This window comes from Puma concolor, chromosome C2 (genome assembly GCF_028749965.1).
Source record: "Puma concolor isolate L17-30 chromosome C2, mPumCon1.1.hap2, whole genome shotgun sequence".
Lineage (NCBI taxonomy): Eukaryota > Metazoa > Chordata > Mammalia > Carnivora > Felidae > Puma > Puma concolor.
The window spans coordinates 104434463-104460111 of NC_141675.1; the positions used below are offsets into that span (position 1 = coordinate 104434463).

The following is a 25649-nucleotide window of genomic DNA, read 5'->3' on the forward strand; positions in this document are numbered from 1 at the left end:
TGGAAACATTTAAACTCTAACAATATGAAGTACTGGCAAAGATACTGAATAAAAAATATTCTATACTGCTGGTGGGAGTGTAACCAGGTAAAACCACTGTGGGAAACAATTCAGCAAAATCTAGAAAAGTTGAAGATATGGTCAGATGGCCTACTGATTCTATTCCTAGGGATATATTCTGGGAAACGTTCTGTACATATACATCTGGGGACACATCCAGGCATGTTCATCATAGCACTGTTGTTATGGTCAGAATTCAGAAATAACCTGTATTTCTACCAGTGTAAACAGAAAAAAATTGAACTATACTTATAAATAACAATATATTATGGAATTTATATCCAGAAGTAAAACATGACAAAATGCACAAAGGTGGAATGATATGGAAACATTATTGTAAGGTTCATACAATACCTATACTATACATACAATAGTATAGTATTGGAAAATGAACTTTGACAAGTTAAAAACATATATTGTAAGTCTTAGAGCAATCATGAGAGAGAGAGGGTGAAAGACAGAAAGACAGAAAGAACAAACCCAGGAAATAAAACACAAGGAACAGATGGGAAAAACTGAAAACAACCAGGAAGATGGTAGATTTAAATCTGGCCATGTCAAGAACTACAGCAAATTTATATGGAATAAACACCCAAATTTAAAAGATAGGCATTGTCAGGTTGGATATAAAGAAGCAAGACCTATGCTGTCCATAAGAAACTCTCTTTAAATACAGACATATATAGGTTGAGGTAAAAAGATGCAAAAATATATATACCATGCAAATATTAATCCAAAGAAGACACAAAATGACTAATAGGTACATGAAAAGATGCTAACGTTAGTAATCATCCAGAAAATGCAAATCAAAACTACAATGAGAGATCATTTCACACTTGTTAGATTGTCTGTTACCGAAAACACAATAAGTGTTGGCCAGATATAGTGAAAAAGGAACCCTGTGCACTGCTGGTGGGAATGCAAAGTGATACAGCCACTAGGAGAAACAGTATGGAGGTTCCTCAAAAAATTAAAAGTAGGGGCACCCTGGTGGCTCAGACAGTTGAGCATCCAACTTTGGCTCAGGTCATGATCTCTTTCATGAGTTCCAGCTCCACATGCACAGAGCCTGGAGCCTGCTTGGGATTCTCTCTCTCCCTCTCTGTCTGCCCCTCCCTCACCTGAGCATGCTCCTTCCCCCCTCCCTCCTTCTCTCTTTCTCTCTCTCAAAAATAAACATTAAATGGGGTGCCTAGGTGGCTCAGTCAGTGTCCGACTTGGGCTCAGGTCATGATCTCACAGTTTGTGGGTTCAAGCCCCACATCAGACTCTGTGCTGACAGCTCGGTGCCTGGAGCCTGCTTCGGATTCTGTGTCTCCCTCTCTCTCTGCCCCTCCCCTGCTTGCACTTTGTCTTTCTCTCAAAAAATAAACATTAAAATAAATTAATAAATTAATTTTAAAAAATATTTTAAAAAATTAAAAATACAATTAATCCAGCAACCCCACTTTTGGGTATATACTGTATACCCAAAGGATATGAAATCTCTATCTTGAAGAGATATCTACATGTCCATGTTCACTGCAGTATTATTTACAATAGCCAGGACATGAAAACAACTAAATGTCTATAAGTAGATGCATGGATAAACAAAATATGATTTTTATACACACACACACACACACACACACACACATGCACTAGAACACTATTTAGCCATAAAAAAAAGGAAATCCTGCCATTTGTGACCACATGGGTGAACCTGGAGAGCATTATACTAAGTGAAGTAAGCCAGACGGAGAAAGACAAATACTGTATGATCCCACATAAATGTAGGAGCTAAAAAACCCCAAACTCACAAAAACAGAAAGTGGAATGGTGGTTGCCAAGGATAAGGGTGTGGGGAAAATGAATAAGGGGTCAAATTCTAGTGTAGAGCATGGTGACTACAGGTAATATTTTTTGTATACTCGAAAGTTGCTAAGAAACATCTTCAAAGTTCTCATCACACACACACAAGAAAAAAGTTAACATATTCATCACCTCATACAGTTAATTAACCTTACTGTGGGAATCTTTTTATAATACATACATAAATCAAATCATCACTTTCTATACCTTAAACTTATACAATGTTCTATGTCAGTTATATCTTTTAAAAGCTAAGAAGAAAATAGCAGCAATATAGAAAAAAATAAATAGATCACGAACAACTATTCTTTACCCCAGGAAAATAAGGCTGATTCAGCATGTGAAAATACATTAATGTATTCAGCATATTAACAGATTAAAGAATAAGAAGAAAACCATATGATCATCTCAATGCATGCAGAGAAGCACTAATTCAATACTCATTCATGATAAAAAAAATTGAAGAGAACTAGGAAAACAAAAGAATTTATTCAACCAGAAAAAGGGCAACTACAGTTGATAGCTAACAACACACTAAATGGAGAAAAACTGAAGTCTTCTCCCTAAGATCTAGAAAAGGCAACGATGTCTACTCTCACCACTTGTATTTAGCATTGTACCAGAGGACCTAGCCAGTGCAGTAAGAGAAATAAGCAAAAAGTATATAAACTGGAAAAAAGAAATAGAGTTGTTTTTAGCCACAAATGACATGATCATCTGTTGAAAACCTCAAAGAATCTATAAGATGATATTAGAATTATTAAATACCAAGTCACAGGATACATGTCCATTATATACAAACCAATTCCACATAATACAAATAACTAGAAGTTAAAATTTCAAAAGTATTATTTGCAACAGCATAAAAAAACAAATACACAGAAAACTACAAACATTCCTGTGAGACATCAAAGAAGTTATAATTAAATGTAATTACACTCCACATTCATGGATAGGAAGCCTCAATACTGTTAAGACACAAATCATCCCCAAACTGGGCTACAGATTCAACATAATCCCAATCATAATCCCAGCAAAAAGTTTGCAAACATTATAAGATGTTTCTTAGCTTTAATAAAGAATAGCAAAGGATCTAGAACAGAAAAAAGTAGTTTTGAGAAATAAGAATAAAGTTGAAATCACACCACCTAATTTCAAAAGATAATAAAAAGCTATAGTATTGAAGACAGTATGGTATTGTTAAATGGACAAATATACAAATGAATGGAATACAAAAATGACTATATATAGTCTATAGATTTTAGATAGACAGATAGATATGGATGGGATAGAGTGAACCTTGACCCTTATGTCATACCACATGCAAAAATTAACTTGAAATGGATTATAAATCCGGGGCACCTGGGTGGCTCAGTTGGATAAGTGTCCAACTCTTGATTTTAGCTCACAGTTTGTGAGTTCAAGCCCTATGTCAGGCTCCTAGCTGAAAGCACAGAGCTTCTCTCTCTCCCTCACTCTCTGCCCCTCCCCACCTCTCAAAAATGAATAAATTTTTAAAAAAGAAGTGGATTATAAATCTAAATATAAAACTGTTTTTAGTTTTATTAAAAAACTGTTAGAAAAAATATAGGAGAAAATCTTTGTGATTTTGGGGCAGAAAAAATTTTCTTAAAACACAGAAAGCATTAAGCATAAAAGAAATGTTAAGACTTCACTGAAATTAATTAATTTTTGATTTTTGAAAGATACCTTTTAGAAAATAAAAAAGCAAGTCATGGCCTGGGATAAAATATTTCAAAAATACATATTAGGTAATTTGTACCTGGAATACACAAAGAAATTTTATAACTCAAAGATAAACAATCCAATGTAAAAATGGGCAAAAAATTAGAATAGACAATTCATCAAAGAGGATATATAGGTGAAATAACACATGTATAAACATGTGGAAAGATATTCAACTTCATTAGTCATTAGGCAAATGCAAATTAAAACCACAATATACTATTAGACACCTGCAGAGAAACTAGAACTCTCCTCCACTGTTGGTGAGAATGAAAATGTATAGCTACTTTGAAAACCATTTGGCAGTATTTTATAATATTAAACATATACCATAAGACTCATCACTCTTGCTCCTAGGAATTTACACAAGAGAAAGGAAAGCATACGTCTATACAAAAAGTATGTAAGTGAAATTTATAGTAGCTTTAATCATAATAGCCCAAGCCAGAAACAACTCAAATGTCCTCAACTGTTGAATGAATAAATAAGTTGTGGTACATTTATACAATGGAAGACTACTTAGCAATAAACAAAAATAAACTAGTGTTGGGGTACCTGGGTGGCTCAGTCAGTTAAGTGTCCGTCTTTAGCTCAGTCATGATCTCATGGTTTGTGGGTTTGAGCCCTGTGTTGGGCTCTGTGCTGACAGCTCAGAGCCTGGAACCTACTTTGAACTCTGTGTCTCCCTCTCTCTCTGCCCCTCTCTGGTTCGTTCATTCATTCGTTCTCTCTCTCTCTCTCAAAAATGAATAAACATTTTAATAAAAAAAAAAAAAACTAGTGATACATGCAATAACATGGATGAATCTCAAAAACATTATGCTAAGTGAAAAAGTTCAAATGCAAAAGGCTTCCCTATTAAAGGACAGTCAGTAAAAAGCAGTACCATCAGGACAGAAATCACATGAGTGGTTACCAGCGTCTAGAGGTTGGGCAAGGGGAATGACTACAAAAGAGATTTGGGGGGGAACTTTTTGGGAAGATAAAAATATTCTGTATCTTGATCATGGTAGTGGTTACCCAAATGTATACAAAGAAACTCATTTAAATGTATATTTCTAAAGAGTGGATTTAACTGTATATAAACTACAGCTTGAAAAAACTGACCTAAAAGAAAGAACTTCAGTGTTTAGAAATGCATTTATAATTGGCACTTTCATAAAAAAGAGCAAGGAAATGATTACTGTGAAGGTCAGGATAGGTTACCTAGGGAGAAGATGAGGAGTCAGGGAGAGAGGGCCCAAGTGAGTGCTTCTGGAGTACGGGCAAAATCCCATCTTGTGTAGGGCTATGAGAGTGTTTGCTTTATAATATTCCTTAAACTCTGCATTTATATTTTGTGAGCCTTTCTTTATACTTTAATAACCATAAAACATTTTAAAGTTTAAAAAAGAATGATTCTGTTATTCATTCGTAAAACTCCATAAAGTAGCTCTTCCAATTTTGGTATTGTGATCAAGTTACCAGAGGATTCTCCCACAGATAACAACTAAAAAAACCTGGGCAAATTACAAAAAGTACTCCCTGTGGCACTGGATAGTAGAAGTAAAAGACCAACTCTGCTGAGAGAGTACGTGCTCAGAGGAGAGGAGGTAAGGGCTGGGTGAAATGTTAGTAAATTCACCAATCCTAGAGCTTTTAACCTGGGGCTAACTATACCCTGGCAGAAAACAAGTCTCCTAGGCTGTAGGAACCAGAAAATTGAAGCCAGGGAACCATGGCTATTGAAGAGAGTGGGGGAATCCCAGAAGAGAAAGAGATCCCCAAATATTTCTGCCCACACCTCTGACTGCTGAACCACATGTTTGGAACAGACTCAAAGCAGCTCAGGTGAAGGCAAAAGAACTCAATGGAGACTGGAACCACTACCTGCCTCCCCCCAAAAAGAGTTCACAGTCCATATACAAGTTAATTGACTGTCAAAACAAAAGTACATTACCTATTGCAGAATAACGGAATTCGGAACCTCTACATCTGTCATGTATTCATTGGGTACCAGCTATATGTCAGGTACCCATGTGCCATTACGCTATGCACTAGAAATATGCTAGTAAGCAAGATAAAGTTCTTGCCTTCAGTGAGGTTATAGTCAAATGGAGAAGACAGACAAGAAAGTATAATAAAACTTAGTACATAGAGTTGACCTTTGAATTGAACATGGGTTCAAACTTCTATATGGATCTTTTTCATACAATGCAGTACTGTAAATGTATTTTCTCTTTCTTACGATTTTCTTAATAACATTTTCTTTTCTCTAGCTTAGAAATTTCAATATACTGCTCTGTAACTTTTTTTAAATCCAGTCAATTCAGTATATAAAACATATACAAAATATGTGTTAATTGCCTATTTAAGCTATCAGTAAGTCTTCCAGTCAAAAACAGGCTATTAGTAGCCTGTTAAGTTTTGGGGGAGTCAAAAGTTACATGAAAATTTTTGGCTGACGGTGGGGGTGGGGTTGGTACTTCTAGCCCCTATGCTGTTCAAGGGTCAATATTAAATTTTTTGATATGAGTAAAGGGAACACGTGATAGAAACACCTAATGTCTAATGTCTTTCCAAAACTTTTAACCAGGCAAAACCAAAGGAGTAGAGTATTCCAAGCAAGGCCTGAAGGTAAAATAGATGGTATACTCAAGAACTAAAAGAAGCTCGGTATACTTGGTGCATATACACTAAGAAAAGAATGACAAGAAATGACACTAGTGAGTGCAGCAGGGACGAAGTGTCTGAAAAGTCAACCTAAGAAGTCTGAACTAAATTAAGAGCAATGAGAAGCCTCTGAAAGATTAATTTTAAACAGAGAAGTGATAGAGTTCAATTTTCATTTTTGATAAGTATTCTTGATGGCTATGTAAACAACCGACTGAAGGAAGGTAAGGCTAGGGACAAAAAGACCAGTTTAGAAGCCGTTTCAGAATTCCAAGTGAGAAATAATAATGTTATTTAGTTTAGTGCAAATGTAGGGGTGGAAGTAAGGAGGCATTTACAATATTTTTAAGAAGCTGAATTGAAGGACTTAAAAATTACAGAGCAGTGCTGGGAAGGAAGATTCTAAGTCCAGTTATGGACATGCTGAACTACAGTTATTTCTGGAAATAAAAGTGGAGCTTTTTGAGGGTGCCTGGGTGGCTTAGTCGCTCAAGCATCTGATTCTTGATTTTGGTTCAGGTCATGATCTCACAGTTTGTGAGTTTGAGTCCCGCATCAGGCTTCATTCACGCTGGCAGTGTGGAGCCTGCTTGGGATTCTCTCTCCACTCTCTTTCTCTCAAAATAAACTTTAAAAAAAAATTAAAAAATAAAACTAAAAGTGGAGCTATTTAGTATGCCAGTGGATAGATCTAATTTTAGGAGTGGAACCTATGCCAGAGATAAAGACTTGGGTTTCATTATCTTATAAAGGAAAACTGATGCCTTAGATATCAAAGCCATATTCCTGGTAGTCTGAAAAATGGTAGACGTTTACACTTTCAACAGAAGAAAACAGAATCAATGAATTAGGAGAACTTTTTCTATCGAAATTTCTAATTTTAATAGCAATAATGCTCTCTACCTCTATGAGTTCCCAACTAACACTAGATCTTCCTCTGCATTACAGTTTTCTCATCCAAGAAATAAGATGATTCTAATCATTCCAGCAAGCTTGGAGGCCTGGATAAGTTTTGAAAGCTAGGAGAAAGTTTTTACATCATAACAACTTAATTTAAATGACTTTGTTTTGTTTTCAGGAAAAGATTATCTTTATACCTAGAGGAAAAGCATTCACATAATTAACCCTTACTTGCTTTAGAATTTAATTGTCTACAGCATAGGGAGAGAGGAGAAGACAAACGTCAATCAAATTCAATTTTTTTCATACAACTAATACTCTTTTAAACTTAATAGAGCTCCAAAAAAGAAATTAATCCACAAACTTAATGGAGCTCCAACAATGGACAGAAATAGAAAAAAAGCAGCAACTGAAAAATATGTACATGCTCAGGAAAAAGAAGAGTTTATTTCAAGCTTACCTTGCTCCTAAATTTTCAATGGTTATATATTCATCCTTTCTCACAACTTCAAACTGCAAGTGATGGAAAAAGAAAAAAATAGCCCTAAAGTAGTTCAATTTTCAAAATTCTTTAATGTTACTTCTTAGCCTTACCATTTGAAAAAAGACAATGAGAATGAAGCTAAACAGACTTTAAAACAAGTAAAACAGAAGTAACAAGGTGAACCATACGCAATCCTAATCAAACAACAAACGAGTGGATCTTAAAAAGCAGTCCAACTTTATATCAGTATAGGATTTAAATGCCAAATCTAAAACACACAAAAATATATATGCAAAAAAAGAAATAATACATATTTATCATTTTGGTCCATTAGCTTATAAACTGAAGATGTGACAAGATACTTCCTTAATTAGAAAAAATTAAGTAGATACAATTTGACTACATTGTATGTAATAGGAACAATATGTGATGTTCTACAGATATTTTCATGGGAAAATGTTTACAAACTAAAAAAAGTTCAGAAAGTCTAAAATTATTTTAATCTTAGGTGGCATAGAATTAGATTATCATCTTTGATTTATGACAGACTTTCCCTCTTGGTACAGTCATTGCCTGCTTTGTTTCCCTCCCTCCCTCCCCCTGTGTGCATCTTTATTTTTAAATATTTTTGTTGTTCTTAAGGTCCAAATCTATTGCTTTGGAGAAATCAAAGCAATAGAAAGGTCAGGGAGCTTGTCATCATCAAAAGAAAAAATATGACTAGAATACTATTATGATTCCCAAGTCTGTTTGCAATAAAAAATATCATTTCAGTGAAGGGAAGAAAAATAAGAAAAAAGATACTTACCAAAATTTTAACAATTCCAGGTACATCACATTGTAGCATCCTTACCATGTCACCTGTACATCCTTCCTTCAAACATTTTCTCCCACTAAAACTCTAAAGTTATCAATAGAAAAAACAATAAATTATTAACAGAAAAAATACAAATAAAAATTTAAAAAATCACTAATGTACAAAATTGATTAAAGTTCAATGCAGATGTTGCTAGATGATAAAAGATGTGAACAAACACTGGAGAGTTAGCTGTTTAAAGAGAGTCCATAGGGCACGTGGGTGGCTTAGTAGGTTGGGCATCTGGCTTTTGGTATCTGCTCAGGGCTTGATCTCATGGTTCATGGGTTCGAGCCCCACATCAGGTTCCATGCTGACAGTGCAGGGTGGGATTCCCTCTCCATCTCTGCCCCTCTCCCACTCACACTGTCTCTCTCTCTCAAATAAATAAAAACTTTAAAAAAATAAAGATAGGGGCGCCTGGGTGGCGCAGTCGGTTAAGCGTCCGACTTCAGCCAGGTCACGATCTCGCGGTCCGTGAGTTCGAGCCCCGCGTCAGGCTCTGGGCTGATGGCTCAGAGCCTGGAGCCTGTTTCCGATTCTGTGTCTCCTTCTCTCTCTGCCCCTCCCCCGTTCATGCTCTGTCTCTCTCTGTCCCAAAAATAAATAAACGTTGAAAAAAAAAAAATTAAAAAAAAAAAATAATAAAGATAGTCCAATTTGTGTATTAATTGATTTCCTATTTAAAATGCATGATCACACTTTTCTCTCTCATCATTTCTACTTCAAAATCTTCAAGCAGCTATATTACAGCCTAAAATGTATTTGCTGCCCCACAGGGAAAGCAACTTCAAGTAAAATGTACTGATTAAACAAGTATAAAAAGGAATACTGAATTTTTATCAGATATATGAGGATTCCAGGGAAAGGAATAAAAATGTTGAGTCCTTTCTCTGGCTCTGACCTTACTATTTCCCTTGGTTAAGTTACTTAGTGTTCTTTTACTTCTCTTTCTTGAAGTTGAGCTATATTGATTGCCCTAACAATCAAAGAAGGTGAAAATTATTCACATGTTGCTTTAAATAAATAAATAAATAAGCATAAAACTTCATACAATGATGTTTAGTGTACAATGCAAGTTCATATTTTTTTTATCTGTCAATCCTCACAACAATCTTAAGAGGTAGGTATTACTATTCTCACTTCAAATGGTTTAGAAAACTGAGTCTGAGAGTCGTTAAATCACCAGCCTAATGAAAAAAAAATAGTAGTGGCTCAATCTGCACATGAACCCAGATCACTCAACACCATATACAATATTCTTTCTACTATACCACAATTCCTTTATAAGGGGTTTTCTGCTGTTTGCACAATATAGACACTCTAGAATGAAACAATATAGACCCAACCTATGGCCAATAGTTCACTAAAGAGTAACCAATATAGAACTGAGCTTTGGAATTCTACTTTCTTAAGAATTTAATTTAATTATATTAGCTTAGGTAAATAGAAATAATACAGATAGGGGTGCTCAGTTGGTTGAGCATCCAACTCTTGATTTCGGCTCAGGTCATGGGATCAAGCCCACATCAGGCTCTGTGCTGACCATGGCGCCTGTTTGAGATTCTCTTTTCTCTCTCCCTCTGCCCCCTTCCCCCACTTGTGCTCTCTATAAATAAACAAATAAACAAATAAATAAATAATTGAAGACTATAACATTTATTATTGTCCCCCGCTCCTTAAGATAGAAACTATCCTTAAAATTGTATGTACCCTTTCCTTTTTTTTGGTTTACCAAATATATATATCCTTTGAATCTATGTTCTTTACGTGAATACACGCAACAATATTTCTATTTTTAGGACTGTAAACTTCTAAAAGGAAGGAAACAAACTGATAAAAATCACTAAACAAAGCAACTAGCAGAGTATCCCCAACACAGACGTGTTTAATAAATGGTGATAATGAACAAAGAATAATGAGGAAAAAAGCATGAGACAATAGGCAAAGAAAAATAGAGGGGAAAGAAAAAGGAGAGAAGGATATGAACAGGAAGAAATGAAGAGAAATGGATAAAGGAAGAAATGCTGTGAAGCTTTGAAGGAAAAACAAATACCTGGTCATTTTCACCTGGATATTTTAAATTTTTGAACTTTTTCCAACAAATTTTATGGAAATAAACACAGCAGCTTTTACTGCACATTAACTGAAAAAATCCCTGGAAAAGATAAAAGTAAGCAGTTGACATGAAAATAGTAGTTCATACAGATATAGAAAATACTACCATAAGTCTCATTCATTCATTTCATTCATTCATTTATTTATTTATACATGAATACCTTAAGTCACTTTCAAAACTATTCTATAACTAAATGAATTTTACATGGCATTCAAAATTTATCAACAGATCACTGGTCATCGAAGAACTTTATAGGTCATTTTTCATAGATCCATTTTCCCATCACTAAAGACAGTGCATTAGGATAGAAAGAAAAGGCAATTTGAAGAAGTCAATGTAATCATCTTCCATATACCGCATACAACAAAATATCCAAAATTTGATGTGTGATCTTTTCAGAGGAACATGCTCTCTGCCCCTCTTCTTCACCTCCATTTTTACATTTCTCTTTTCCTCCAGCCCCAATTTCATACCATTTTCTCCTGCATCTCTGCTAATAATCACCAGACCTGATTTGTTCTCTTAGTGATAGCTACTGCATTATCCCAGTGTTTAAATTTCTTGTCCTTCCCAGTGTGAGCTCCCTGGGAACTACAGCCCTGCATCCTTTAAATAGGTAAGCTACATGAATGGCATAAATTTTTTGGCCAGGAGGTTCTGCTGCTACATGCTGTCCATGTGATTGGAACCCTGGAAGCCTCCCTGGCAAACCTTAGATTTTTATCACCATATCACCTAAACCAAGACCAACTTGCCCCACGTTGAGCACTCCACTTCCCCAGGTCCACTTCCCAAAACCTGTGTTACTCTAATGAATAGATCTTGGATTTCTCCCCCATCACTCGCTGTATACATCATGCCTTGCCACTGGATTTCCACTATATGACAGAGGTGGTGTCAGGGTGGCACTGACGGTCACATCTCATCCTATCTTGTGATTTCCCACAGCCTCATTCTGATATATCCAGAGAGAACTAGATTTGAAGTACTTTGTTAAATTTCTTCAAATCCAGGTTGGTTTCATTTTGTTTGACCAAGACCCATACAACAGATAATGATCGCTTACTTAGTAACATAATTCTTGAGGAGTAACAACCTTTCTCCTTAGTAAAATGCTAATATTTTCAACCTATAACATTTCTAACTATAAAGAATATTTCACATATTTTTCATGTATGATTACAGGCATTTGAATATTACAAAATCCTTAGCAAAATCGATTATTTTTTTATTGATTCACAGGATTTAAATAATTCCTGCTCACTATGAATCTAAGTACTCAGAGATATTCAACTTCTTAACTGCATGAATTACTACTGTAATTAAACTAAGTACTCTTTTTAAACAATATTTTGATGCATGATAAAAATAATTATCAAAGTTTAATTTTTAATTATATTAATTTAAAATCAGTTAATAATTATATTACCTTGTAATTGGTGTTCTTTAAAATGTCAGCTTCACAAGATCGCTCACAATCTAGATAACTGCAAATGGTCTGCTTCATTATATTACTTTCAGTTGTCTTGATAAAATCATTAAGAAGATCCTAGATTAAAAGGTTTTTTTAATTTTATGAATTATTAGTAACAAGACTGCAACACTTCCAATATTTTACCTTAAATAATATGTCCATTTTATTATCTCCCTTTTTGAAGGCATTGTATGTTTTCTTAAAAAACAGTATAGAACATATTTCCCTCATTCAAAGTAAACAATACATGAGAAGGCCCTAAATTAGAAATACTGGGTTTTTTACTGAACATAAACATGGAGAAAGGAAAAAGTCTTTATTTGAGTCTATACCTCTGTTCACCATCCTAACTCATGGCATGACACCCAGCATGTTCCTGTTAAAAATTACTTGCTCTGATATACATACAGAGAGACAACAAACAAATCACTGGGAGCCCAGGAGGGTCTGCTAGAACTGGTCTCCAGAACACCATATTGGTAGTGGGACTCCTGGAGTGGTGCAATATGCTGCTCGCTGCCATTATGGGCAGAAGTAGCGTACAGAAATATGCTTCCAATGTTGAGTTACAACTTGGAATGAAATTTCCTATTTTATTTATTTATTTATTTATTTATTTATTTATTTATTTATTTAACGTTTATTTATTTTTTTGGGACAGAGAGAGACAGAGCATTAATGGGGGAGGGGCAGAGAGAGAGGGAGACACAGAATCAGAAACAGGCTCCAGGCTCTGAGCCATCAGCCCAGAGCCCGACGCGGGGCTCGAACTCACGGACCGCGAGATCGTGACCTGGCTGAAGTCGGACGCTTAACCGACTGCGCCACCCAGGCGCCCCATGAAATTTCCTATTTTAAAAATGCTGATTAAATGTAGATGAAACACATTTCCAGGTCTATGTTAAAGAGGTCCTTTCACCAGGTCCTTAATCCTTATCCCTTAGAGAGACAGTATTACAAGATTTCAAATAGCAGTATTTCTAATATACTGAGAGTATACAACATGACTAATAAGCTTCTATAGACTATTTGATAAATCTAGTCACCATAACATTCTTTTGATGCCATTCAGAATTTTAAATTGATGGCTGATATTGAATAATAAGGATATTTTGACCAAATTAACTAAAACATTTTAGTATCAAGAAGAGAGAGAAAGAAATGAGAGGCGTTTAAGGACCTTTCAGTATGAGGGTAGTATATCCTGTCAGCATAGCCAATGGCCAAATGGAAATGCTAAAAACAACAACAGCAGCAACAAAGGACTCACAGAAAATATATAACTACTGCAGTTTCACAGATCTTAAACTTAGTACTTCAATATTGATCTACTGATACTCCCACCAAATATATGCCACACATGCCTATAGGCATATATACATACGGATATACGCAGCTAGCTACAGGGGTGTGTATCTCTGTGTTTTCCATCTTCTCTACGCCAGCCCCTTGCCTTCTTTAGAACACTAACTACAATTTGTAACTATTTTATTAGGTTTTTTTCCCTTTTTAATCCTTTTGTTCCTTATTCTTTATTCCTTATCTCTTGCCTCCCATCTTAGGCATTCATTCATTCAACATATTTACAAAATGCCTGTTTTAAGCCAGCTTGCTATGGAAGTTATGTATGTTAATGGTAACAGTAGTAAACTTAGCAGGCTAAGACTTAGCCCTCATAGGACTCACATCAATGTCATCTACCACTATCTATTCAGCTTCAAGCCAGAAATCTTGAACTCAGCCACTGCATAATAGATTCCATCACCTTTTGCATGTAATATATCAACAAGTAACTACTGAGTCTTCTTCCAAAATACATTGCAAATTTTTCCATTTCTATCTCCATTTTTACCACTGGAGCTGCCTAACAGTTAGGCAGCTGTTACCTAGATTATTAACTGTAACAGCTGCCTAACTGCCCCCCTCTTCCCCACCTACTCTGCTCCAAGGTACTCTCTACACAGAAGCAAAAGATGTCAGTTACTTGCTTAAAACTCATCAACGGCTTCCCACTGTACCTAAAACAAAGTGGGGAACCCTTACCAAGGACTGCAAGGTTCTGCAGAACGTGCTGCTGAACCCAGTATATCTAGCCATCTCTTGAAATTCATCTCTAGCCTTGCTCATTATAAAATTTACAGTTTTATCTTTTTCAGTTCCTCAGACTTGCTTGTGAAAGCCACACTATATTCCATTTACCTAGAATTGTTCTTCCCCCAGTCTTCACAGAGCTAGTTCTAGTCTCAATCTGCTGGTTCCAACTTGAGTATCACCTCCCAGAGAGGCCACATATACATACGCATATATACGTACAAATATAGATACATACAGTATACAAGTGTATATGTGCGTGTTCTCCATCTTCTCATTTTATTATAATTTGATTATATCATTCTACTGTTTAAAAGTCTTCAGGGGTTTCACATTAAACTCAAGATAGGGTCTGAACCCCATACTTGGCTTATTAAGGCCTTCCATGATGTGGCTGACATTTACCTCTGTTATATTATGCATTTACGAAACAAGAACAGATGGTCATTTAAAAAAAACCAAAGAACATAATACGTAACAACAACAAAAACTCTTAGTAGATAATAGCTGAAATAGTCATTGAAATTAAAATTTCAACACAAGGATAGGAACAATGGTAATGTTAAAAAATAACAAGCATTTCAAAGGACACCACCCTGGCTAGGGTGCCAGCATCTCTAAGGGTGCTATATTGCCCCACCAGGATGAGTTTATCTAAGGGGATATATGAGGACGGGAACAACTGGGGCAGGGAAGGCCTCTGGTGGAACTCACCCAGGATAAAGGGGTACAGATCGCCCTCTAATTGCCCTAAAAAGAAACTAATCATAATGTCTGAGAAGCAAGATTTTCAGTGGGTTGCCAGGCATCAATCTTAACAAATTAAGAACATGCTGGCCTACAGCCAGAACAGGGTCATTGAAGCATTCTGCTCTGTCAGACATTAAACCTTTATTGGATTTTAAAGAAGTAAGGGAGTGAGGGCTGGTAGAAAGTCCAAAGCAGCTGGAATGGTGGCTGGGTGCCCAAAAAACTCATGGCAGCAAATATTTTTGGAAGCTGTATATAAATATTTTAACATTATAATAACTAATATAATAGCACTAGTGTGCACTGGCTGAATATCAGCCCTACACAGAAAGCTAAAGCTGAGGAAAATATCCTAGAAAATAGTACAAAAAAATAAAATGTAAGAAATAAGGAAAAAAATAATAAAATCAGAGATTCAGTTCAGGATGTCAAGTATCTGAATAATAAACATTTCAGAAAGAAAAAATGGAAATGAAGAAATTATCAAATAAGTAAATTTTTAGAATGTACCAGAACATTTTCAAAATATAATCTCAGAACACTAGAGAACACAGAATATCCTAAAAATTCCCAGAAAGAAAAAAACAAAACAGGTTACCAGCAAAAGATTGAGAATCAGAGCATCAGATTTCTGAAAAGTACTATTGGAAGCAAAGAAGGTAACAGAAACACACTGAAAATATAAAGGAAAATAATTTGCACCCTACAATTGGATGCCCAGGCAAGATACAAATAAAGTGTACAAAAAAGAAATTATTTCGAAGACTTGAAAGATCTCAAAAAATTTACCTCCCAATCAAGTACCCTTTTCTAGGAAGCTGCTGAAGGAGCTGTACCACCAAAACAAGGGAGTAAACCTAAAATGAAAGCTTGAGATCAAAGAAACAGACGATTCTACATAGAAGTGAAGGATATTCCAAGGAATAAAAGATAAACCTAAGGCACATTTAATAAAAACATATGACTGACTATTGGTAGGATGGGGAAAGGGAAATGTATGTGTAAAGGGGAGGTATAAGAACTAATAAACCCTCCTCATCTGCCATCATGGGTAGTCAAAGATAATATCTACCATGGAGAAATATTCAAAAAGCAGCACATCTTTTCAAAAAATATAGGTAAATATCAAAGAAAAATGTCTAGAGAGTTGGAAGAAGGTTTCTCTAGTTAGGAACTACAATTAAAGCTGATGTACCACAGACTGTTAATGTTTAAGTCTTCTAATGTTTGACAAACTACATACATGTATTATTTTGCATGAAATAAAAAAATTCACTAAAAAAAGTTTGAATAACAAAAAATATTTTAAAAGGAGGAGGAAAAAGAGAAAAGTAAGACCAAGTAGGGCCTGCTTTAGGCAAGCAGTGAAGTTCAATGTTAAAAATAATATATAAAATCATTACTAAGTCTAGGTTTAAGGTCATGTGATTATCCTGATAAATGCCAAAAACTGCTTATTCTATTGATTACTGTGAGAGCTACACTAAAATAGTACTCTGAGAGTGGAGAGTTTTCTATCTCTCCTTCTAGTTATATTAGCTTTTGTCCCATACATCTCGAGGCTCTATTATTAGCTATATACAATTTGACCTATTTGAGGAATGCATTTGGCTTTAAAGTCAGCCCAAACATAAAGATCCTGAAAGGTTTAAAGTAAAAGTCTGAAAAGATGTATGTCATTCAAACACTAACCAAAAGAAACTCAGTGTAGCTATTTTCATATTAAACAAATTAAAAAGTGACTGTAATATGACTTAAAAGATGGATGAAAGTTACCCCAAAAGTAAAGAATACCCAGAAAGTATGAGGAAATGGAAACCCTCATACTTTGCCTTAAGAATACAAACTGGTACAAACTTTCTAAGAGGATATATGAAGACAAATACCAACATGTTTACAACTGTTTTAAAGACTTCACAATTCCACCTTTAGAAATGTGTCCTATGGGAATTACGTGGGACATGCACAAAGATGACTTTACATAATAATGAAAAACTGGAATGTTTAGGATAAACTGAATATTCAACAGCAGGAAACTGGTTATGCAAATTAAAGCATAATTTTATGATGAACCATGAAAACAAATCATACTGTAGAATAATCTAATTACTGGGAAACTCAGAGTATATATTTCTAAACTATATATCAATGTATATAACATACCAATTTACTAAAAATAAAGGGTACAAGTGTTTATACATGTGTGTCTGGAAAAACATAAATAAAAATACTAGTATTAGTTTCTCCTTTTGAGGAAACATGGATAAATTTTATCTTTCAGTACTTAAACATTTTTCAAATTTTCTGAAATAATTTTTTTTAAGTTTTCTTAGTACTTTTTAAATTTAAATCAACAACAAAATAACAGTAAGTATAATTAGAAAAAAAAGTAAGTTGGGGCGCCTGGGTGGCGCAGTCGGTTGGGCGTCCGACTTCAGCCAGGTCACGATCTCGCGGTCCGTGAGTTCGAGCCCCGCGTCGGGCTCTGGGCTGATGGCTCAGAGCCTGGAGCCTGTTTCCGATTCTATGTCTCCCTCTCTCTGCCCCTCCCCTGTTCATGCTCTGTCTCTCTCTGTCCCAAAGATAAATAAACGTTGAAAAAAAAAAAAAAATTTAAAAAAGAAAAAAAAGTAAGTTAATTAACTACCACATTTAGCTATAGCCCCATGAAGTACCAGACCTGCATAGCTTTTAATCTTCTTGTTTCTAAATAACAAATCTTATTTGCTAACACAGCTACCTCACTTCTGTGTTGAATCATACATTCTGCACAAAGTAATGGGATTAATGTTGTTTCTTATACAAAAAGCTAATTTCCAATAAAAGAACATGCTGCTATAGAATACGACAAAATTAGCACAGACCACACTTCATCAAAGAGGATTCTGATTAGTCACAGATGAAATGCTGTTCTTAATTTCTTACTTTAAAAGTTGTAGGTAAATCTTCATCTTCTGCAGGATCTATGTCAAACCAATGATCATTTGTATCTCCTATTTCTTGTAAGCTTTTATGAAATTCTAGCAGTCCTCCATTATATCTGTAAGGCATTTATTTTAAAATAAGGTTAGTTTGAATGGGACTTTAACTAGATAGTTTACCAATAAGACAATGAGCAACTCTTTTTTTTTTTTTTTTTTTTTTTGGTGGTAAGTAGGGTGATGATAACCTCTGGCATGCTATAGAAATACAAATACTAGGACTCTCACCTGTGGTAGATTGGGATGAAATACAGGTGGAAGGGGAGGCAATAGATTATGTAGTAGCTCAAGCTTGAACAGTATGGGGGCCTTGGTAATTAAAGGGATTGTAGAGTTGGTTGGCTTTTGTCTACTGTCTTGGAAGCCTTGAAGAAAGAGAATGACAGTCACAGGTCAGCCAACTGTTGACTCAGGGCACACTGTGAAAGACAGAGGACTCTATGGCAGCATTTAAAGAGACTCTCTCCTGCAGCCATAAAGATAATATGTGCTGAAAATCAGGCCAGATTTAGTCACAAGGTGAAACAAACTGCAAAAGAGACCAAATGTACCTCCTTGACAGGACTATTACCAATTCAGGACACCCTGTGAAAGCTAAAAGGCCTCTACGGTAACATTTAAAGAACCCTTACCAACTCTAATAAGGGCAAACTGTGCTGAAAATGAGGCCCAGTATTTAATCATAAGATTAAAACAGCAGCAAAAACTAAAAACACTGCCTCAGTGGATTATGCTAAAATCAGGGCTCTGATCAGGGAGAAAGTAGACCCTGAGGTCTGAAATGGAGACATTTAAGTAAAACCCTTAAATTGCCTTCAACCCTCTGGCTGACAAGGAGTATCAGAATCCCTTTACTGACCAAGTATCATCTGAGGTTCATATCTCAAAAGATGATGCCCTTCCTTCTCAAGATCCTCTCCCATCTGTGCTTACTGCCCATAGAGCAATAACTCTAGGGTCAGGTATAAACAGAGCCCATATAAGAAAACAGAGTTCCTGCCCTGAAAGAAAAAGCTTAGTCAGCCTAAGAATTGCAGAACTTGACCAGTATGTACTGGCAGAAACATATGTGGGAGTGGATCTTAAGAGTGTTGACCCAATAGACAAATATACAACTGGATAGAGAAGTGTATGTTGATATGGGAGGACTCTTCCACAATTCAAGATTTACTTTCCTAGCTAGGACACCTGAGACACCATGCTGCTGAGAAGGCTACTTGAAGCTTGGATCCAACATTGACCTATAGTAATTAAGGTGGAAATGCAGGAAATTTGAAGGCAGAGTATTAAAGAAAGTTCAAGGAGGTAAGGATATTATAATGGACTTACTACCTAAGACCAGAGAAGCCACCACTAAACACAGTTCCCTGGAAAGGCACAGAGGACACTCTAACTATTAAAGCAGTGTTTTCAGGCAGTTCAGTGGTGGTTGTTCTCTATAGGCCAGGGATGAAAGTCAATGATGCTGTCATGTGACTGGGGTTTCTAGTTATCTGTGATATGGAAAGCAGATTCTCTCCAACACCCATCAGTAAAGAGACTAAAGAATAGTTCACACATCTGGGGGAAGGACAGCAATATACATTCTCTGTCTTGTCTCACAGCTATGAGAATTCTCTCTACAATATAAAGAGATTTTGATCATCCTAAAATTCTGCAAAACATCACACCAGTCCACTATATTGATGACATCATGTTAGTAAATGGGAAGCAGGAAGTCTTCTGGGTACCCCAGTGAAAAACAAGCATGCCAGAGGATAGACGATAAACCTTACAAAAGAATCAGGTAACTACCACAGAGATGACTCTTCTAGGAATCCCATGGTTGGACACAGCAGTAATACTGCATAAGGATTTAAACTGCCTAATTCATCTTTCAAATCTCAAACATTATTTCCTCAAGAAGACTTCTGATTCCCATAACTAGACTGGGGGCCCAATAAAAACGTTAATTATTCACTGTATTTTCCTTCATAGCTCTTTATTATATTTCCAAATTAATTAGTTGTATAACTGATTATTTGATTAAGGTCTACAAGATTCACTATAATGTCAGTTACATGAAGATAGGAACTGTTTTGCACATCATCGTATCCCCAATGCTATCTAGAGATGCTAGCACAGTCTCTAGAATATGATACATTCTTAGCAAATAAAATTAATGAATTATGCTACAAATGGCTAAGGGTACAAATAAGGAAACAATCCATATCGGTTCCCCCATACAATTTCACTAAACATATAATCCCCAATGTTCCCCAAACATAGCATCTGGACTCTTTCAATGCTTTAAAAGCTCATTTATACCTTAAACACCTATTCAACTGGTGATAGTATTAATAACTACAACCAGCATTTATTTATTAAGCCTACCATTTTTGTGTTCTTAGCACTAATTTTTTTTTTAAATTTTTTTTTTTAACGTTTTTATTTATTTTTGGGACAGAGAGAGACAGAGCATGAACGGGGGAGGGGCAGAGAGAGAGGGAGACACAGAATCGGAAACAGGCTCCAGGCTCTGAGCCGTCAGCCCAGAGCCTGACGCGGGGCTCGAACTCACGGACCGCGAGATCGTGACCTGGCTGAAGTCGGACACTTAACCGACTGCGCCACCCAGGCGCCCCAGCACTAATTTTTTTTTAAAGTTTATTTATTTATTTTGAAAGAGAGAGAGAGAGAAAGAGAGTGAGAGAGAGAGAGAGAGAGAAAGTGAGAGAGAGAATCCCAAGCAGGCCCCATCTGTTACCATGGAGCCCAATGCAGGGCTTGATCTCACAAACTGTGAAATCATAACCTGATCTGAAATCAAGAATCTAACGCTTAACTGACTGAGCCACCCAGATGCCCGAGCACTGAATCATTTGCAACATCCCTATAAGGTTGGCACTATTATTAGTTCCATTTTATAGATAAAAAAACATAAGGCTGAAAAAAAAAAAAAAGATAAGGCTGAGCAACACTACATTCCTTAGTCATTGATTAGATACATAGTAGAAAATGGATTTAAACCCAGTTCTGTCAGATTCCAAAGCCTATGGTCCCTAATGTCTTTGCTACACTGACTTTTACTGCCATGATCTGTTAGATTTGATATTTAATATTCTCAAATACATTAAAGAAATTATTTCTATAGGAACAGGTGAAGAAGACCCAGAAGAACACAAATGTCATCATACCTAGTATAGTGCAAAAACTATCCATGTCACAATGCTAAAAGTTGAAAGACAAGATTTACCCATTTATTAAAACTCTTACCTCTTCTGGGCACATCGAAGCAAACCACGTCCAAAATAAACTAAAGACATAAAGTTTTCACAAATTTCATTTTCTTGGATCACCATCTTCATCACTAGAAATTTATTCTCTGCTTCTGTATAATCCTGTAGTAACATAAAACTAGGTTTGGCTGATGTAAAAAGCATTTTTTTTTTCTATTACAAGAATTATTTTCCAAACTGGAGAAATTAGGGCAGCTTTAATATTGATCCAGTCATGCAGTCATTTATTCACATCTCTAATCCTAGCATCACTGTATGTGATCATATAGATAATATATTCAGTGATTAAAATACCTATTCACAAAAGAACTTAAGATCTTCCCTAGCCAACATTTCAAAATGAACATTTAGAGAATTTCTTTTTTTTTTAATATATGAAATTTATTGTCAAATTGGTTTCCATACAACACCCAGTGCTCATCCCAAAAGATGCCCTCTTCAATGCCCATCACCTACCCTTCCCTCCCTCCCACCCCCCCATCAACCCTCAGTTTGTTCTCAGTTTTTAAGAGTTAGAGAATTTCTAAAATCAACATTTTGTTAAAATCAAGTCATCGTATGTGAAAACACTTACAATGGGCAATAATACATACTACATACCTCTTTCTTTCCTCTTTCAGTGAGTGCTACTCCATACAAAAATAATAATGTCAGATAATAACCAATATTAATCTGATGTGCCTAAAAAGAAAAAAAATTAATTGGCTCTTTAGACGAAAATAGTTTTTAGTATAGTAAGTTTAATTAAATATCCTAGGCTACTCAGTAATTATTAAAAAGAGTAAAAATTATCATATTATCGATCATCTACTAAGAGAAATAGCAAATACACTAGATGTATTTGATAATTCAACCCTGAAGAAGAAAGAGGATAATTGATAATCTCAAAATAAAACACTAGAGTGTGATTAAAGAAAATGAAAGCCATCAGGATTTATTGTCTCCTTCCCCCTCCTGCCCCCACATGCTACAAATGGCTAAGGATCTCCATACAGATGTAGCAGTGAGTACAACTACATTCTGAGTCCCTGAAGTCCTTCAAAACAGGAGGGTGGTCTTAGAGACTCCGGACACAACACCCACTGTACCAATGCCAACTTCCTGGTTTTGATAATATATACTGTTATGTAACATCTAACTATTGGGGAAAACTGAATGAAAGGTATTCAAAAACCTTTCTGCACTTCTGTATTATACAGCTATATTTTTGCAACTTCTGTGCATCTAAAGTTACCTCAAATAAAAAGTTTAAACATTGTCCATGGAAAACGATATTGTACATTCTGTTCGTAAGCTCTCTATTGACTTAAGATCATAACCCTGTCTTTTGTCACATTAGCTTTTTACAAGACTGTCCCATAAACAAGATCTTTTGCAGGTACATAGGGATGATAAGCATCTGCAGGACAGAAGTCTTTTTCTTTACTGATCTAACTGTATTCTCTTACTTAGCATATTTCTCATGGCCAACAGTACACATTTATGAGGTAACTGGCTAGTGTTAGAATTTGGCTTCAAATTAATCTCAGGGAAAATAGACGTGCATGTTTGCGCTCAATGGACCAAGTGAGTTTGTGTTCACACACCGGTTTCCATCTTAAAATTTCCATTTCTGCAGAGGAGGTAAAATGCAGTTCAGAGAATGGACTCTAAAGCCAAGACTACATGGATTTGTATCCTGACTCTACTACTTACTACCTGCTGAATTAAGCAAGTTGTTCAACCTCTTTGCTTCAGTTTCTAATCTATAAAATGGGAATAATGGTGGAGGGATGGTGGTTATGAAGAGCAAATGAGCTAATCCTTACAAAAAGTGCTTAGAACAGTGTCTGTCATATAGCAAACACTAAATAAGTGTAAGCTATTATTTTATAGCTTTAAAAAAATTGGTTTCACAAATAAATACAACAGAGCCTTTGGCTCACACAAGTCTAAAAAGAACATTTTGAGAACAGGATAAGATGTGGAATTGTGGTAATGCTATAATCATAAATAAAAGGTAAAGAACTCAGGAATTTACAGATGTAAGTGGTAGGTTTCTGACCTACATGACTCTGCCCTTCCCTTCCTACGATCCCCACCACTATTAGCAGGGATTATTCTAAGTACTGGAACTCAATGGATATAGAGATATTATTGGCAACTGTCCCCTGCCCTCACCCCACTGCCACCTCCTACCAAGTTGCTCCACCTATCCTTGGTGGCCTTGGTAGCCTTGAGGAACAGTGAGAGCTACAGGATACAGCAGTAGGCTGCTCTGATCATGACGATTCCAATTCTGCTCAACAATGCTACCAGGAGAGGGATCTCTTCCATTTCTTAACGTAAGACTCATCATTGAAATAATGCCTAAGTACAGTAGGCTAAGCAATCAGCATCTGTTAATGCTCATTTATTTCACTTCCTGGCAACCTGGTCAGTGGGAGAAACAGCACATCTTCAGCATCCCAGAAGTTCTTGCTGAATACTTGTTAATACAAACTCCATTTTGTTGGCTCTTTTGACTCCATGTACAATTCCTTTAGGGTGGTATGTATCACCACTTAGAACCCCCATCCCGAGAGTCCTAAATAAAGATGATTTCTCCACATCTTTATAATATGGGATTTGGTGTCTTTGGGTACCTTCGTTGGTACCTGGGTGGTCCTTTCTTGACAGTAACTCTAATCCATCTTCTACATATGTACAAAATTTAGTTTACTGATCCAAATTATTCAAGCAACTGATTTTTCCTTGTACTGTCCTATACTATTGGTTCTGATTTTTTTTTTAAGGTTTATTCATTTTTCAGAGACAGAGAGAGAGAGAGTGTGAGCAGGGCATGGGCAGAGAGGGAGACACAGAATCTGAAACAGGCTCCAGGCTCTGAGCTGTCAGCACAGAGCCTGACGCAGGGCCTGAACTCACAGACGGCGAGATCATGACCTGCACTAAAGTCGGACACTTAACAGAGTGAGCCACCCAGGCGCCCCATATTGGTTCTGATTTTTGATGCCAGGTTTATTCTTCCTCAGATTTTCTATTTACTTCTAACATACAAATATATCTTGTTAATTTTATCTCTCATGAGTACTCAATAACAGATGACAGAAGTTCCAATTTTTACAAATATAGTTACCAGAAGAGGAGCTGATTAATAACTAGGAGGAAAGCAAGTAGTAGTTTCTCAAGTTTATAACTATTTCAATTGGGAAAGTCCAATTTTACTATTTATTGAAGTTTCTCTTTATTGAAGATGAACAATTTTATGGTAAGGAAGGGACTAGATTAGGCTTATTATGGACATGCAGTCATCAAAAAGTACAAGACACAGGAAGGAAATAAATTTATGCATACTTTTTCTCAAGAGGTAAAAGGAAAATACAAACTGGTCTACACCTTAAAACAAGCATGCATTGGCTACCCTCTCATTGAGAAATGTTGTCCAAACCCATTATTTCAAACTTTCAAAAGAAAACACTTACAGTATAATTAGTAGCCTGAACATTCCTAAGTGCTGCTTCCAGTTGTGTTATCAAGAAACGTAAAGTTAAAACAGGAACAATTTCCTCCCCATTCTGACTGTTAGCTGCAACTTCTCTCTGTGGAAAATAATTTGGTCCAAAATTTAAGTTAAAGCAAATATCTACACTTATTTTTATTATACAAATAAAACATGCTCGTTGTAGAAAATCTGGAGAGGATTTAAAGAAAAAATCCACACCAGCGAGATACAATTGTTTTCTTGTTTATTTTTCAGTCTGACAAATCTTCTCTGTAACTATTTCCTCAAAACACTTAAAAAGCATTCCTAAGCCTGCTGAGGGGTTGGCCACCACCACTTCTATTAGTAATCCCAGTTTATTCTCATACCTTCTATCCTCTAAGCATAGCTAAAATCTTCCTTCCAGCCCTGACCCTGCAGTAAGCAGGAATGCTTGGCATTAATACCAACATGAGGGCAAGGCATCTTAAGCTACGATCTGATTGGAACCAAGCTAATATATGACTTCTATCACAGTTTGTTACTGCCATGGATGAAATGAAAAGGAGGACTGTGTGTTATCTTTGCATCCATTTCCCAAGCCTTGTACCTACAAGTGCTTGGCTTAAATTCCATTACCTGTTTAATGATATATTATCTGTGTGGAAAATTTAACCTACACTTTCTTAACTTGGTTTCTAGTATACGATACTGCTCCGTTTTTCTCCTAGATAACTAGAGACTTTATTTCCGTCTCTCTAGCACTCAATTTAATGAACGTCTTCCCCATCATCACATACATTCCCTAAAGTAATCCACTGTCATGTTTTTAAGTAGTGTCTACATACTGACAGTTTGCAAGTTTATATTTCCAGCTCAGAACCATCCCCTTAATTCCAGACTCATATATCCAACCAGTCACTCAACACTAGCTCTTGAATTTG

At 35.9% G+C, this 25649-nt stretch overlaps 1 protein-coding gene across 12 annotated transcripts in view; it reads right to left on the bottom strand.

Moving 5' to 3' along the window:
* The window catches only part of DZIP3 (DAZ interacting zinc finger protein 3), a 101167-nt gene that overhangs the window by 50770 nt on the left and 24748 nt on the right, over nucleotides 1–25649 (bottom strand). For 11 of the 12 annotated variants that reach the window (XM_025913314.2, XM_086675503.1, XM_086675507.1 and 8 more), the window contains 8 exons: nucleotides 24707–24823; nucleotides 21843–21923; nucleotides 21220–21344; nucleotides 17909–18023; nucleotides 12098–12217; nucleotides 10606–10707; nucleotides 8502–8594; nucleotides 7670–7722 (listed from right to left, as the gene is read on the bottom strand). In XM_025913314.2, coding sequence (XP_025769099.1) covers nucleotides 7670–7722; nucleotides 8502–8594; nucleotides 10606–10707; nucleotides 12098–12217; nucleotides 17909–18023; nucleotides 21220–21344; nucleotides 21843–21923; nucleotides 24707–24823 — 806 coding nt within the window. The remainder of the gene's footprint in view (nucleotides 1–7669; nucleotides 7723–8501; nucleotides 8595–10605; nucleotides 10708–12097; nucleotides 12218–17908; nucleotides 18024–21219; nucleotides 21345–21842; nucleotides 21924–24706; nucleotides 24824–25649) is intronic. The other variant, XM_086675509.1, reaches the window with a different exon arrangement.